Below are 15,508 nucleotides of genomic sequence, written 5' to 3' on the forward strand. Positions count from 1 at the left end.
CGGGCCGGGTCCAGGCCGGGGGTGCTGGGGCCCGAGCCGGGCCGGGTCCAGGCCGGGGGTGCTGGGGCCCGGGCCGGGTCCAGGCTGGGGGTGCTGGGGCCCGGACTGGGCCAGGTCTGGGCCGGGGGTGCTGGGGCCCGAGCCGGGCTGGCGCTGCTGGGGCCCGAGCCGGGTCCGGGCTGCGGGTGCTGGGGCCCGAGCTGGGCCGGAGCCGCTGGGGCAGCCGGGCGCCGCTCGGCCAGGGCCGCGCCTCTCCGGAGCTCTCCTCCTCGCGCCTCCGCCCCAGCTTACCTGCTGCTGCCTCCCGCTTGCCCCTGCTTCTTTTCAGACTTCCCGCGAAGATCTGATTCGCGGGAAGCAGGGGATGGGGAGGAGCAGGGGGCGGAGCATTCAGGGGAGGGGAGGAGGGGGAAGACAGCTGCTGGCCGGACAGCGTGGTAAGGCTGCAGTGGATGGGGGGAGCCGGGAAGGGGCTTTGGGTCCCCAGCGGCGCTTGGCCGCCGCTTTTCTATCTATAAATAGCCAACCGGGGGGAAATCCTGGACATTTTTAGATTTTTAAAAATCCCCCCCGGACAGCTATTTATAGACCGAAAAGCCGGACATGTCTGGGGAAATCCGGACATATGGTAGCCCTAAGGTGAACTGAATTATGCTGCTGTACAGGTTTTTTTCCCTTGTTTTGGAGAGTTTTTCGTATCTTATTAGAGTTTGTGTTCTCAGTTATTAGATGTGTTCTCTATGGTATACTAATTGATTTTCCCCCCTTTAGGTAGTTTTAATTTTTATTGTACAAAATATAGTTATCCTCTTTAGAATCCTACCCTCTTTAGGGGTTCATGGGACTACTTGACTAGTTTCTCTTCCTTGTACTATTTTTAGCTTGCTTTCATTAATCGTGCTGTCTGTATTAGCCCAGGCCCTCCTGACCACATTTGAGTGTAGGATAATATGCTTGTTATTGCAACACTGTGCTTATTAAAAATAAGGAAAGTTCTTAGGCTTACATGGCCTCTGAGAAGTTAAGTAGAAATGACTGGATAGATAAACTTCCCTTTGCAGGAGTCTTGTCCACATTTCTACTGTGAATAACTTGCAGATAATTTTCACTCAGCTTGTATCTACCATTGGAGAAGATGCTGTATTGGATCTTTCTGGAGTTGTACTAAATCATAATTTTCTAATGTTCAGGAGTGCTCATAAAGAACAAAATCAAGGCCCAAATTTTCAAAGCTGGGTTGCAAAAGTTAATTGCACAATAAGATCTGGCAGTTCTGCACTTCTGAAAATAAAATCATTTATTTAGGTGTCTACATATGGATTTAGATGCCTAACTGAAAATTTTGTCCTAACTTTTAGACCCTGGTTAATCTCATAGTCTGATTGTTACATTAACTAAATTGTAAACTCTTCCGGACAGGAAATGTCTTTCCCAGATTCTGTAAAAGTGTACATTTACAGCACTATCAATGTTTTATAATGATTATTTGTATTTGAAGGTTCTTGATTTGAACCCCCTTCCTGGAATGACTATCACTCCTTCTCAGGGGGTAGTACCTGTTGGAGGCCACGCTGATCTCAAAATTGACTTCACCCCCAATGCAGTAATGAAATTTGATACCAGAGTGGAGGTATTAAAAAATCTAAACATTTGTGTATTATCTCGTTAAGTGGGTGTGTACATGCATGCCTATCTATTTATCTTGCTCTCCATTAATCCAGTCCAACATAATCAAAGGGGTGGCCTTGTTAGTTTGTATCCACAAAAACAATGAGGAATCCGGTGGCACTTTAAAGACTAACAGATTTATTTGGGCATAAGCTTTCGTCGGTAAAAAAAACCCCACTCCATGCCTCTGACGAAGTGGGTTTTTTTTACCCACGAAAGCTTATGCCCAAATAAATCTGTTAGTCTTTAAGGTGCCACCAGACTCCTCGTTGTTTTAATCCAACATAATGTATTTTTTTCCTAAAAATGCTGATGATTTGGTACTGCAGTTTTTCAAAATGAATATCTGTTGTATATTTTTCTTAAAAAGCAATTTTTAAACATTATCTTATTATTTTGTATTCAAAAAAGTATACTGTATTTGAGGTGATGAGTTTGTTATGAATACATATGGATGTGAGGAGTGTTCCTTTTTGAAAGTTTTTTTTGTTGGAATAGAATCAAATGTTTTATCAAAGACAAACCATCCACCATATAAATGGGTTTTTTGAAAGGATTCAAAATAATGACAATTAGAGGAAATACTTAAAAGCTTCACATCTGATTGATTTAGTCTTAGGACGTGGGTGGGAGATTGATGATAAATAGCCTTTGAGCATGAATTTATCTATCTTTCCAAAGGGGTGTTTCAAGTTATTGTGTGCCAAGTGATTTTATTTGAAAAACTATTAGAATTTATAGTTTAGCAAAACAAGAAATGGTAGACCAATCTTAATAATTGTCTCTCTTAATCCCAGTTCTGGGATGTGACTTCCACTCTTTTTTAATAACATAGTGTTCTCTGCCTTTCTGTACAGGATGCTGTGATTAAAGACAAGACAAATAATCAGTTATTAATTATAATTACTTTATTAAAGAAAGAAAAAACAAAATGAAACAAGTAACCATTGTTTATGGTTTGTTAGTTACAATCTCTTCTGTATTTCTCTCTGTGGAGAGCTTTTAACAGAGATTACATTTTTGATAGTGGATCTACTCTTGGAGGATACCTCACTCCAAAAATTAAACTAAAACAGGAGTCACTAGTATCATAGATAACTAAAACAGTTTATAAGTGGGCAGAAGAATTTAATTGAAGATTTGTTATATCCTGGATAACCTAAACAGTTTCTAAATGAGCAAAGAAGAGTAATCTTAAATCCTGTGAAACCAAAGAGTTTAAATCAGTTACTTAAAAGAAGCCATTCAAGGAGCTGTCTTGAGATAGGCAGTTAATGAATATCAAGAATCTTAAATCTGAATTAAATCCCACTATTTCTCTCTGTTTATCCAGATGAGTTTGTTTCCTTTCCAGGTATACACAATCCACCATCTTATGTTTAACAAGATCTGATAATCCTAGTAATAAGTCTTATTAATATGCTCAATTAGTATCTTAAGTTGCAATGGTCTTTCATTATTTCATAAAATCATTACAAGAACAATTTAAATATAATTCCTTGGCTGTGCTTTGGCAAGTTTCATGTCACCCATGATGCTGATGGACTCGTGCTGAACTGAAAGGCTGCTGCTTCTTGATGTTGCTTCATGTTCCTTTCTGTTCTCTGAAAGTTACCATTGTTAGTTGCTTGTTTGTGTAGATGAACAGGATGAGCAGTGGTGAGTGCTGCAAAGATGAAGGATGGGAGAAGATTTTGAACTGCGTAACCAGCAGCACAGTCTTTCCTTTCCAGTCTATAGTCTTTCCTTCCATAACCTTACTGGAATAATATCAACTGTTGTGCCCTTTCATTGGCTCAACACCTTAATGGGATTGCCTTGTTTGCAGTTTCAGCTGTACATATGCAATATGTTACTACATAGGCAATAGAGTTCTAATTTTTCCTCAACTTGATGGTTATACTGCCTTTACCTTTGTGGCAGGAAATTCTTATAACTTGAAAGTTAGGCCTGGTCTGTTGTACCCAGTTAGGTCAATGTAAGGCAGCTTATGTTGATCTAATTGTCAGTGTATGCACTATGGCCTTGTCACACCAATGTAAGTGCTCTACTACACTGACATCAGAACTCCTCCTCCATGAGGGGCATAGGGCTTATGTCTGTGTAGTTACGGGGGGAGGGATAGCTCAGTGGTTTGAGCATTGGCCTGCTAAACCCAGGGTTGTGAGATCAATCCTTGAAGGGGCCACTTAGGGATCTGGGGCAAAAATCAGTACTTGGTCCTGCTAGTGAAGGCAGGGGGCTGGACTCGATGACCTTTCGGGGTCCTTTCCAGTTCTATGAGATAGGCATATCTCCATTATTATTATTATTTTATTATAGGGCCACAGTGTCTGTGTAGACACTGCATTCCTTACATCAGCTGTTGGCTATCTTGTCAATTTCATGGCTCCAGCCATGAAATTGAGAAGAAAGCCAGGCAGTTAGAACTGGTCTGCCCCCGGCTTCCCACTCCCAGCCAGGCTGCTGCCCGGAGACTCCCCGATCAGGGAGCTGAGAAGCCCAGGTGGCTGCTCCCAGCTGGGAGCAGTGAGCCAAGAGCCCAGTGGAGTGGGGGGGAGGAGGAGGGGGCAGCTGGGCTTCTGGAAGGGAACTCCACGGATGTGAGAGCCCTGGCTCTCAGCTCTCCACAGTGACTCTGTTCAGTTGGTGGAAGCACTCCTGGTGAGGACGCATACCGCCAACTGTAGGAGGGTAGTGTGGACATCAGCCACCGCAGTAATTACTGCAGTGTCTGTAAGTCAACCTAACATAGGTCAACTTAGGGCTCTAGTGTAGACATGCCCTTACAGTTTTAATTCGTTTGACTTAGTCCATGTTTTGATATTTTCCTTCAGTGCTGTCCAGGTTTCATAGGAGATGAAATTTTGTTTGAAATAAATCTAAAAAAACCTTATATTGTATATAGTCTTTCAGCTCTCAAAGTAATCTTTTTAACCTTAATTCTTAAGGACAGTGACTTTAAATTTAAATAGCCATCCGAGACGGCATTGTCTCTTCTTAGCAGGCTTTGGAGAAGTACCTCATGTCTTTCTGAGTTTAGTAAATAAATTGCTTAAGCATAGCCAGTTAACTAATTTTCTTATCAATATTTTATACTCGTGTTGCATTCTATTAGTAACTAGATATAGCATCAAATGACCTTGCTGTATTTGTACATAAAACATCTCCTATACTCATTACAATGACATTAGAAAGTTATTATGAGGCTTGCATTTAGATGCAGATTAACATCACAAAAGAAACTTATTGATGCATTTAAGGAACAAAGGGTTTTCATCTTTAAGCAGCAACATGAATTCAGAAGGTAGAAAAGGCCTTGTACAAATCATTTCTCAACCATAAATGTTCTCCTTTACATTTGAAGAATGAAGACTTTAGATTACCTCTAAAAGAAAATATTTTTAATATTTCTGTAATTCTTTCTTAGGGTTTTAAAACGTAGGCATTGTCTTTGAAAAGGGAAGGGGGAAAGACCCACTTTCTTGGCTTTTGAGAACACAATGTATCCCTAAATATTCTTATAAAATCTGTTGCTTGGGATAAAATTAATCTCTGTGCCAGATTCTGCCTCATACTAGAGGGATGTGGTTTGGACTTTGATCAGGCAATCTTGCTGGTATTCTGGCCATTTTGACCCAATGGTTCTTAGGTATAAGATCTGCCATTTGCAGTACATTTACAACTGGCACTTAAAAGCATCTATTATATTTTATAGAAAAGCATAATAACCAATACTTTTCTACATCCTTAAAAACAATGCATACAACACGATAGTCTAGAAAGTTAAAATGGAGATAGACATTCTAAAAGTTGCATTTCAAAGTCTGTATGAACCACTGAGTCAATAAACCTCTAAATGTGTTATCTTCCTTTGACATTTTGGGAGCCTGTCACTATTTGAATGAACTTTTCTTAGGAATCTCTATAGCATGAACATTTCATATAATTAAATAATCAACTGAAAACACAAAACTGTTATTTCTCTAAGCATTGTGTGTTTTTTCAAAACCTTGTTCGTATTTCCTAAATTCATTAAAGGCCCAGGCAAATTTGTATTGAACCAACGTCATAAGAATAAACTATGATAATTTTATTAATAATCAGTTTTGCATCAATATTGAGGTCTACCACTTACAGTGATCACTTGGTTTGATTATAATTTATTTTCATGGTTTAGGTGAATAAACTCTTTTTAATAAAGAGACTAATAAAGGATATGTTTTAGGATAGAAACTTTCAGTCAGTAAATTAGTTTGCTTCATTTCATTTAGTGCAAAAAATAACTGCTTGGGCTACACCTGTGGCCTGGAAATAGTACTTTATATTTCAAGGCTCTATTCTCCAAGCACAGGGTACAAGTAAGTCACACAGAAAACAGTGGAAGTGATTTGTATTCTGTGGTGGGAGACTGGAGCACTGGGCTCAGTTCTTACGTCTACTCTCATGTTCTCTAGAGTGACAGGGCTTAGACTACTGAAGAGTGTTTAGATTATTTGTCTCCTGTTTATATGCATCGCAAGGAAACTGAGTTCTGAGAGTGCTTCATTATAAAGGTTGATTTGAGATTATGGATGCAACACATACCTGATCTGGATTTGATTTGTACAGTAGACTGATAAGTTTGCTGGATTCATCTTGCATCAAGAAAAAAATTCAGATAATTTTTAATGGATGCTGTCATGTACCCAGACATGGCCACACCTTCTGATCTCACTACTGTTTTCTCCACTTGCTGTTGTTCCCTAACACCATACTACTAAACCCAACATCCACTCACTCCTTTTCACTTCTGCTACTTCCTGAGGTAGCTGCAGCACTTCTCCTGACCTAGCTGTAATACCTGTTTCTTTCCATCATGGTTTGTCCCAAGAAACCTACCTACCGGTTCCTACTCACACTGGACAGATTTCCTCCACTCAGCTCCCACCTGCCATAGAAAACAACTGTGTTCTCCCTCCTGTATTGCTCTCTCTCCTGGCTGCAAAGAGCTGCTCTTTTCTTCAATTTGGTTCCCTCCTTCAGTAGTGGCTATCGTTATCCTGCTTGGTATCCAACAGAGCTGCTACTTTTACCCAGTGATTCTATAACCCACTGGAATGATTGCATGTGTATATTATAGAAATCAATACAGCATTTTTAGACTTCATTATATTATTTTCATAGCAAAATAACTTTAGAACGTGGGGAAGTTCTTTTCATGGGAACCTATGCAGTAGAATTCCATGGCTGTCTTTTTCTGTTGTCTGTTATTTAAAGCTGTCTTATTTAAAATGGTCATTTACTATACAGTACATAATATAATGGAACAGTTGTAATGGAAAAGTAATGTAATAATTACAAAGTTGACAATTTTACTTTTCTTTCAACTAGGTAGCCATCCGCCATGGAAAAGTATTGGAATTTAGGATTGGTGGATCTGTAGAGGCCCCTGAAATAGGCATTAGTGTAGTAAGTATAAGGTATCTTTTATTACACTAATTATTAGTTCTAGGTAAGATTTGTAGTTTTATTTAATTATTACTCTTATAGTCAGGTGTCAGAATTTTCCTTCCTTAGTTATTCACATTTTTTCAGTTTATTTTTCTATAAATTATTTCACGCGAAGTGACTGAGGAGAATGTGAAGAGAGATTAAAAATTAAATATACCTGTGGCAGCTGAGGGATTTAATTGTAACCTTTACATACTATGCGTTTAGACAATGATGAAGGAAGGAGAAGAGGGGAAATAGAATGAAATTAATTAATTGAAAAATGATACTCCCATTTGAAAAATTTCACTAGTGGTACAATCAATGGGATTATAGCAGTGGTTCCAAAACTGTGGTCTTTGGCATCCACAAAAGACCTAGGGCCAATAAAGGAGCTGGATAGGCAGTTGGTGAACCGAGACTTCCAGTTAATGTAGGAAAACTTATGGATCTCTGAACTGCAGTATTTTTAAAGTACTCTCCAGGTATACATATGACCTTATAATGCTCTTACATTGTTTTTTTTTTTTTAAACTTAACAGGAATCTTTTAACTTCCATGGTGTTTATGCTGGTTCCACCCAAGGAATTCCCTTTTTGCTTCAGAATAAAGGAGTAGCACGTGCAAGGGTGGAGTTTGATTTATCCAAATATAAAGACTTTACACTGAACTTCAGAGACCAGTCAGGTACTTTCTTTTGTTATTTCAGAATTGTAATTAATAGAAAAATATGATAGCAGTAAAAGAAATCCAAGCTGAAGTTCTTCTTGTATAAAAATCTTACTGAGTCACTATTGTATAGAAAGTTTAAAGGCATAGTGTAAAGTAGTTGCTATTTCTTAGCTTTTAATATAAATTAAGAGATGATACTATTCCTGTAAAATGACATTAGTTTTACCTTGCCTGGACTACTTTTTATATACAATACAAGACTGTGTTCCACAGAAATGATACAAATGCATTGGAGATAATGCTAGGGAAGTGTCAAAAATCTAAGTTATAAGCCAAGTTATTTTTTTAACAAGCATAAAATAAGGTTATGTTATAGTCCTGATCTTGATTCCCTCTTAATATGAAAATGGATTTCTAGCATCGTGCTAACTTTTCAACCTTATACCTATCCAGTTGAGGTTTTTTCTCACAAAATGAATAATTATCTGAGTTTGTACTTGGCTTAAATTTAAGACTTTAGCAATATCCCAGAACTGTGTTTTAATACTAATTTCTACGGTAATATTGTCATGAAAGAGACTGTGTTTTACTTTTAGTGGATGTCTGTTGTACCTGTCTCGGCTATGAGTTGGCTGGCACACCTGCAGTTGTGTATTGCCTTTGCTTATGCTCATTAGGGCAGAGCAACTTCTGTTAGTGGCAGGGGAATTTGCAGTCAAGACAGCCATATGGTAGCTGTTCACATGGATGTTTACAAAGCATTAATGTTTCTCCTTTAGGGAGAAATCCAGCTTTGTTGTTTCAGTTCTGCAAAACCTATTTCTGAAGCAAGGGAGTCCATACTCTTTTTTGTCTTCTAGATTTTTTTATTTTCTCTTTTGGATGCCTTTATTTAAGTTGGCCAGATTTTAAAAGTTTTAGCTTTTGATCATGCGTCTTTCAGTGTGCTTCCAAAAACTTAAGGTGGTATCTTATCCCTACTGTGTAGGTGGATTTAGGAAGGAGTATTCAAGTTACTTGTCAGTTTCTGACCTGTTGTTGGTACGTTCTCTGTTGTGTACTGTCATGGCTCATTTTCTTTTGAGACATATTGACTAGCCACTTGGGGCAACAAGTTTGGGGTCCTGGGGATATTCCAGTTGGGACTAGAAATTGACAAAGTCTGGTATTTTCTTTGATGGGTTCTTGTTGATTTCTAAGGAATGTACAAAGTCCTGCTTCTCTGAATGCAAGAGGAACCAAGAAACAGTGGGTAGCGTCTTTGCTTACAGCTCAAAGCTTCTTTAGCCAGCATCAGACCCAGAAGAATCTTCCTCTAGGCTCATCTAGGGTCACACAGTGCTTATATGCTGGTGGCAGAATGAAAGCCAATCATCAATCTATGTCTGTTTCTTGTCTGCCTCCCTTCCCCAGCTAGGCTTTTTCCACTCATATGATCAGAACAATACCCAGTGGAATCCTCCACCCACATATTGGTAGTTTCTGACTCCATTATGTTGCAGACTCCATTATGCCTTGTTTTTACATGTGGCCCCCTTAACTATCTCTTACAACTTTCTTAAAGGAAGGGCACACTGATGCATAATTTTCAGTGAAGTTTTAACTCAACCATTAACAAGATTTAACCCAGCTCATAACACTGTCTAGAGCAGGGGTGGCCAACCTGATCCTGAGAAGGAGCCAGAATTTACCAATGTACATTGCCAAAGAGCCACAGTAATATGTCAGCAGCTCCCCCCGCTCCCAGCGCCTCCTGCCTACCGGCTGCCCCACCAATCAGTGCCTCCCTCTCCCTCCCAACACCTCCTGATCAGCTGTTTTGTGGCATGCAGGAGGCTCTGGGAGGGTGGGGGAGGAGCAAGGGCATGGCAGGCTCAGGAGAGGGGGTGGGAAGGGGTGCAGTGGGGGCAGGGCCTGTGGCAGAGCCAGGGGTTGAGCAGTGAGCACCTCCTGGCACACTGGAAAGTTGGCGCCTGTAGCTCCAGCCCCAGAGTTGGTGCCTATACAAGGAGCTGCATATTAACTTCTGAAGAGCCGAATGTGGCTCCGGAGCCACAGGTTGGCCACCCCTGGTCTAGAGCTACTCACTATCCCAGGGTGAGAATCCTGGCAGATGGTACCCATGAAAGAAGGGAGAATTTACCAGAATTCTGCTTCTGGAAGATTTCATCACAGTGCATTCTCACTCAGTCACCCACCCTTCACAGGCCCAGAGTTGCAGAGTTCTGTTCTTGAGGTGGCAAGTTGGCTGGCAAGTTGGGGGGAGGGATAGCTCAGTGCTTTGAGCATTGGCCTGCTAAACCCAGGGTTGTGAGTTCAATTCTTAAGGGGGCCACTTGGGGCTCTGGGGCAAAAATCAGTACTTGGTCCTGCTAGTGAAGGCAGGGGGCTGAACTCGATGACCTTTCAAGGTCCCTTCCAGTTCTAGGAGATGGGATAGCTCCATTAATTAAATTAATTAATTAAAAATTAAATACTCTCTCATGAGATGTCTTTGAAAAGTTATGTTGAAACCTGTGCTATTTAAGGCTTTAAAAGGGTCATTTTAACCCAAATCAGGTAGTTTCATAAAACTTTTATTGGAAGAATGCACAGAATGGAGCCAAAGAAAAACCACGTAAATTGAATCTTGTAGACTTTTTATGAAGGTGGTAATATAATATCTCAGAATGCATATGAGGTTAAAAATTGACATACAAATAGATTAACAGTTTCTTGAAAAGGAAGGAGTTGCCACTGTTAATAGTCCTGCAACCGTCTTGATTTGGACCTTTGTGAAAGTATTGACTAATTATCTGTCCCTTCTGGTCATGTTGTGGGAAAAGCACAGAGCTTTTCAGGACCTCCTATCACCAACAATGCAAACATGACTTTTGATTTTGTGGTGACTTTTCTGTGCATCCAGGCCATAAATGGAGCATTGGCAAAGCAGAAAGACAGTTTCTAAGAACATCAAATATGTCATGTTATTGCTATGAGGACTACTGGGTCTCAGTAACTTCTACAATGCCAAGTATAGCATTCCTTCTACCGCTTTCATAGTGTATAATTTAACTCTACTATACTTTCTATTCATTCTCCTGTCTTTCTATCTTCTGTCTAATCTATTCAAAACTTTGCCAGTTTTGGGATTGATTTAATTCCATTGTATTATTGCCATAAAGAGCATGGCAGGCTAAGCGAGAGTAAGCAGGCTTATTCCAGCATGAAGGAGAACCAGTGGGAGAAGACCACAGCATGCAAGTCAGATCCCAGATGTTGTTTCCTCAGATGGGGGGAAGTGCACCAGGATCCGGAGACTAATGCAACCTGTTTTGACCAACCTGTTTATGTATCTTACCCACAGAATGTGAATGAAGTAACAACAGAAAGACAGCATTTTCTTTCTTATCTATCCTTGTTTTCTTCCCTCTTTATTGTGTGTTGTGTTTATCTAGATAGCAGAATTATTTTTAAAAAATGATGATTACAGGAGAGCCAAAATCTAATGTTTGATTGTTTCCCCTTCATTTTTTCCAAAGAAAGACATTTGGCATGAGCAAGAAACATTTTCACAAGATATTTTTTCCTTTAAAAGACTTTTCTGTGAATACAAAGAAAATAATTTTTTCCCCCCAAATGAATGCTCACTTAAGTTTTGGTTTTCAAATATTTCAATCATTTGTATTTTGTTTTGTTTTTCATTTGTGCATTGCGGAAATGTTAAACAGGATTTCTATTGGGTGGTTGCTGTGGCAAAGTAAGTCAGGCTGTGTTTTCACTAGAAACGTTGCAGTGGCACAGCTGTAGCATTACAGCTGTACCACTGCAGTGTTTCAGGGTATGTCTACACTGCAATGTAAGCCCGGGTTAGTGGGGCATTGACTCCTGTTAGGAAACCCTGGTCTTGGATGTCTACGTTGCATTTAAATCCTATGTTAAGACTCCCCCCTCCCTTACCCCCCCCAAAGTTGAAATCTTAGGCTTTGTGCACAGACCCAAGTCAAAGTAATGATATTCCAGAGTCCTTAGTGCCCCCCAAATTGTGGCCGCTCTAGCTCTAGGACTGTGGTGCACTGTGGGAAAACTTTTCTGCCTGCCCTGCACGTTACAGGAAGTTTGAACAGCTCACCAATCCCATTGCAAATCCAGGAGGCTCTCTGATAGTGTGCTTGCATATCGGTGATCAGAAGAGAATGGGTTAATGGTGACCTAAGTTCCCTGTAAGCTGCGTGGCCGTGCAGCAGCCTATTTAGTGCCGCGCAGGCACTCAGGGAACTCGCCCAGCCATGGTGGCAGCTGGGGGAGGGGCACCCCCAATGCAGCCCCAGCTGGACCTGCTACGGTGGCTGGGGGTAGGGCAGCCCCAACACATCCCCGACCGGACAGCTGCGGCGGCCGGGAGGGGGCGGCCCTAACACAGCCTTGGCCGGGGGAGGGGCAGCCCGAATGCAGTCCCAACCCAGTCCCGGCCTGGACCTGCCGCAGCTGGGGGAGGGGCGCCTATCCCATGGCCCGAGCCGCTGCAGCGGGGAGAGACGCCTCTCCCCTCAGGGAGAGGGGGAGAGAGCGAGAAATCCCGCTGTAGCCCCAGAGCACTCTCATCCCTGGCCCCACCTCAGTGCCCTCACCCCTATCCTCTGCCCCAGCCCTGAGCCCCTCATCCCCTGCCTCACCTCCCCCCCCCCCCACGCACCACAACCCTTTGGCTCAGCCCTGAACCCCTCAGCCCTGGTCCCATCCTGGAACCTTCACCCCCTGCACCCCAACTCTCTTCCCCAGCCCTTAGCCTCCTCCCACACATCACCTCCATATTGGTGCACATAGCAAAATTCATTCTGCACATGTGTGGAAAAATTAGAGGGAACACTGGTGACCTGAGCTGTAGAGCCTTGCCTGGATACAGAAATGTGGATCCGCATCCACAAGAATCAACTTGTATCTGACCCACGATCCGCACTCTGTCTTTTATCTATATCCTCACCGCATCCGCAGCAGCATGCTATCTCACAGTGCCTCTCAAGAGGAGTGTGTGTGTGTGTGCATGCGTGTGTACTATATAAGAAAGCTATATTGTTTAATAAATGTGCACACTGTTGTTGTTGTTTTAAACATCAATCTTATTATACAACAGGCATCAGAACAAATAGCCTTTTATATTAAAACTAATATAATGTCTCCAGCCAATAATGCTCAAAATCACAAACTGAACTATAAAATAAAAAAGTCTGCTGCCTGTTTAGCTTGTGATTTATAAAGTCATCACACTTAGAGCTCAGCAATCCCAGTTTTTGCACCAGCTCTTTGACTTAAGGTTGGTTTCCCCCTGTAGCAGTTCGTGTGTTGAGGAAATTAGCAGTGTGTTTCCATCCAGATTCCTGCCTTTATCACTTGGGGTTTGCAGTCTTCTCCCAACAGCTGGGATGTCAGGGGCTGAGGGAGCCTTTGCCTCCTTGTCCTGTAACTGTCAGTCTCCAGGCTTCCTGCTCAACATTTCTTGCCGTGGTCTGCAATATGCTATTGATTTAAAGCCCCACTGAGGGTCTCAATCAATAAAACTGTTTGCTGCATGTGGTGCAATGTTTTACCGGTGAGAAAAGAAAGCCATGAGTACTAGTTCCTCCGGCAGGCTGCTTGGGTTTTTTAATTGATCACAGATTTCCCCCCTCCCCACCTCCCCAAAAAAACAAACTAGGTTATAGGATTATCTGCATCGCCTAGTGTGAGTTGCTGATAAAGAGGTAACTGAAGCTGATGATACTCTCAATAGTCCAGATAATGCAAGGGACAGAGTGTCTGTTCTCCCTGTGGAAGCATGCAAGGGGAATACTATTGCAGGGCTACAGAGCTTAATTTTTGCTTGGGTTGAGCCCTGGCACGTCTCGGCTTGGCAAGTCACTCTCTGCGCCACCCTAAGTGTATGTGTGGGGGGAGAGGAGCAGCGATAGCAGGTGCTCAGTGACTTCAGGTCCGTTTCCCCATATGGGCACAGGAGGGGGGTCCAAGAGTTAGGGATGAGGGGCGAGTGCAGGGTTGAGGGGCATAGGAAGGCGGTAAAGGTGCTCTCTGGCTGCCCAGCCAGCGCTTAATTTGTGCCAGGGCTTGCCAAGGCCGAGCCCTGAAATCTTGTTCAATACAAATTAAGCACTACAGGGCTATTTACCTGCCCTGAATTGTGCTGGTCCCAGGCAGGAAAGAAGGAAGCCTGCCTGTGTATGCAAAAGCTAACCTGCTTGTACTAGAGAACAGGACCCCGGCATTTCGCGAAGCCCGAGCTCATAAGCTGGAAAAGTACGCCCCCCTGGCTGACACCCTGAGAGCGAAGGGCTATGAGGTGCAGATGGATGCCCTGATTGTCGGAGCCCTGGGCGCCTGGGACCCCTGCAACGAGCGCGTGCTGCGGACCTGCGGGATCGGTCGACGCTATGCACGTCTCATGCAGCGCCTCATGGTCTCAGACGCCATCCAATGGTCCAGGGACATCTACATCGAGCACATCACCGGCCACCGACAGTACCAGGAGGCGTGAGCCAGAGTGACATCGTTCTCCCACTACGAGAAAGAGACCAAGTGACCTTCTCCATTGGATCATATGAACTGGAACCATAAACTCCCTGAACATTAAATCTCACCAAATGAGGGTCAATCCATCCTCATCATCATATCCACTCATTATTATCCACACCCGAACATAGCCACTTTAGGAACTTCATACCCTCATATCTCAATGTCTGTACTTTGACCCATCAACCTTTTATCCCCAATCGGGGATATTGCAGATTATGTATTCCTCATGCCACCTTATCTTAAATCAAACTTTGCACCCTCGATAATCTGTATGTTATTCCCTGATAACCAGAAACTTCTATGCTCAAACTCTGTTCAGTATTTTTTTTTAACATCATCTTAATAAAAAATTTTAAATCTAACTGGGTGAGACACTGTGTGATTCAAATCCTAACGAGTACATTAGACTTAGATTGTGGTTTTGTTTTATTTCTTATGGTAATCTACTTTGATCTGTTTGTTTGCTATCACTTACCACTTAAAATCTATCTTTCTGTAGTTAGTAAGTCTATTTTGTATTTTACCTAAAACACTGTGCATTGTTTGAAGTGCAAAGAGAGAAGTCTCAGCTCAGAAACAAGTGTTAGTGCATGTCCACTTTCCAGGGCCGGCTCTATCATTTTTGCTGCCCCAAGCAAAAAAAAAAAAAAAAAAAAAAAAAAAAAAAAGCTGCCCGGACTGTGCCATCCCAAGAATGGACGGAATGCTGCCCCTTAGCATGTGCCGTCCCAGGCACGTGCTTCCTCTGCTGGTGCCTGGAGCCGGCCCTGCCACTTTCCTTTGTAGAAGTGGCGGACTGGGTAATAAATTTCATACTGAGGTTTTTGATCAGGGCAGGATGGTTCAGGGATCCTAGGCTGGGGAGCTGTGAGTATTTTGGCTATAGCCTCTCTATTGTGGGTTTATGAGTGGCTGGAAGGAGCATTCATGAACACAGCTGGATGTGGTCCCTGCCTGTGGATGTTGGTGAAAGCTTGAAGGGCTTTGCAGCTTGTCACAATACAAGAGGGAACCCAGATTGGTGAGACAGAGGGCTCAGCTGTACCTGAGTTCCAGGTGGCACCCCGGGGAGCACCCATCACACACTAGATGCAGGGCTGGAATGCACAAACTGTGCAACTTGATTGAGAAGGGGAAAGTTGTGCTTGTA

The 15,508-nt window shown here is 42.4% G+C and overlaps 1 protein-coding gene across 1 annotated transcript in view; it reads left to right on the forward strand.

Moving 5' to 3' along the window:
- The window catches only part of CFAP47 (cilia and flagella associated protein 47), a 286,241-nt gene that overhangs the window by 53,507 nt on the left and 217,226 nt on the right, over positions 1–15,508 (forward strand). The window contains exons 18-20 of the mRNA XM_008174468.4: positions 1,499–1,630; positions 7,042–7,119; positions 7,683–7,827. Of these exons, the coding sequence (XP_008172690.4) occupies positions 1,499–1,630; positions 7,042–7,119; positions 7,683–7,827 (355 nt within the window). The remainder of the gene's footprint in view (positions 1–1,498; positions 1,631–7,041; positions 7,120–7,682; positions 7,828–15,508) is intronic.

This window comes from Chrysemys picta, chromosome 1 (genome assembly GCF_011386835.1).
Source record: "Chrysemys picta bellii isolate R12L10 chromosome 1, ASM1138683v2, whole genome shotgun sequence".
In the NCBI taxonomy this organism is placed as follows: domain Eukaryota; kingdom Metazoa; phylum Chordata; order Testudines; family Emydidae; genus Chrysemys; species Chrysemys picta.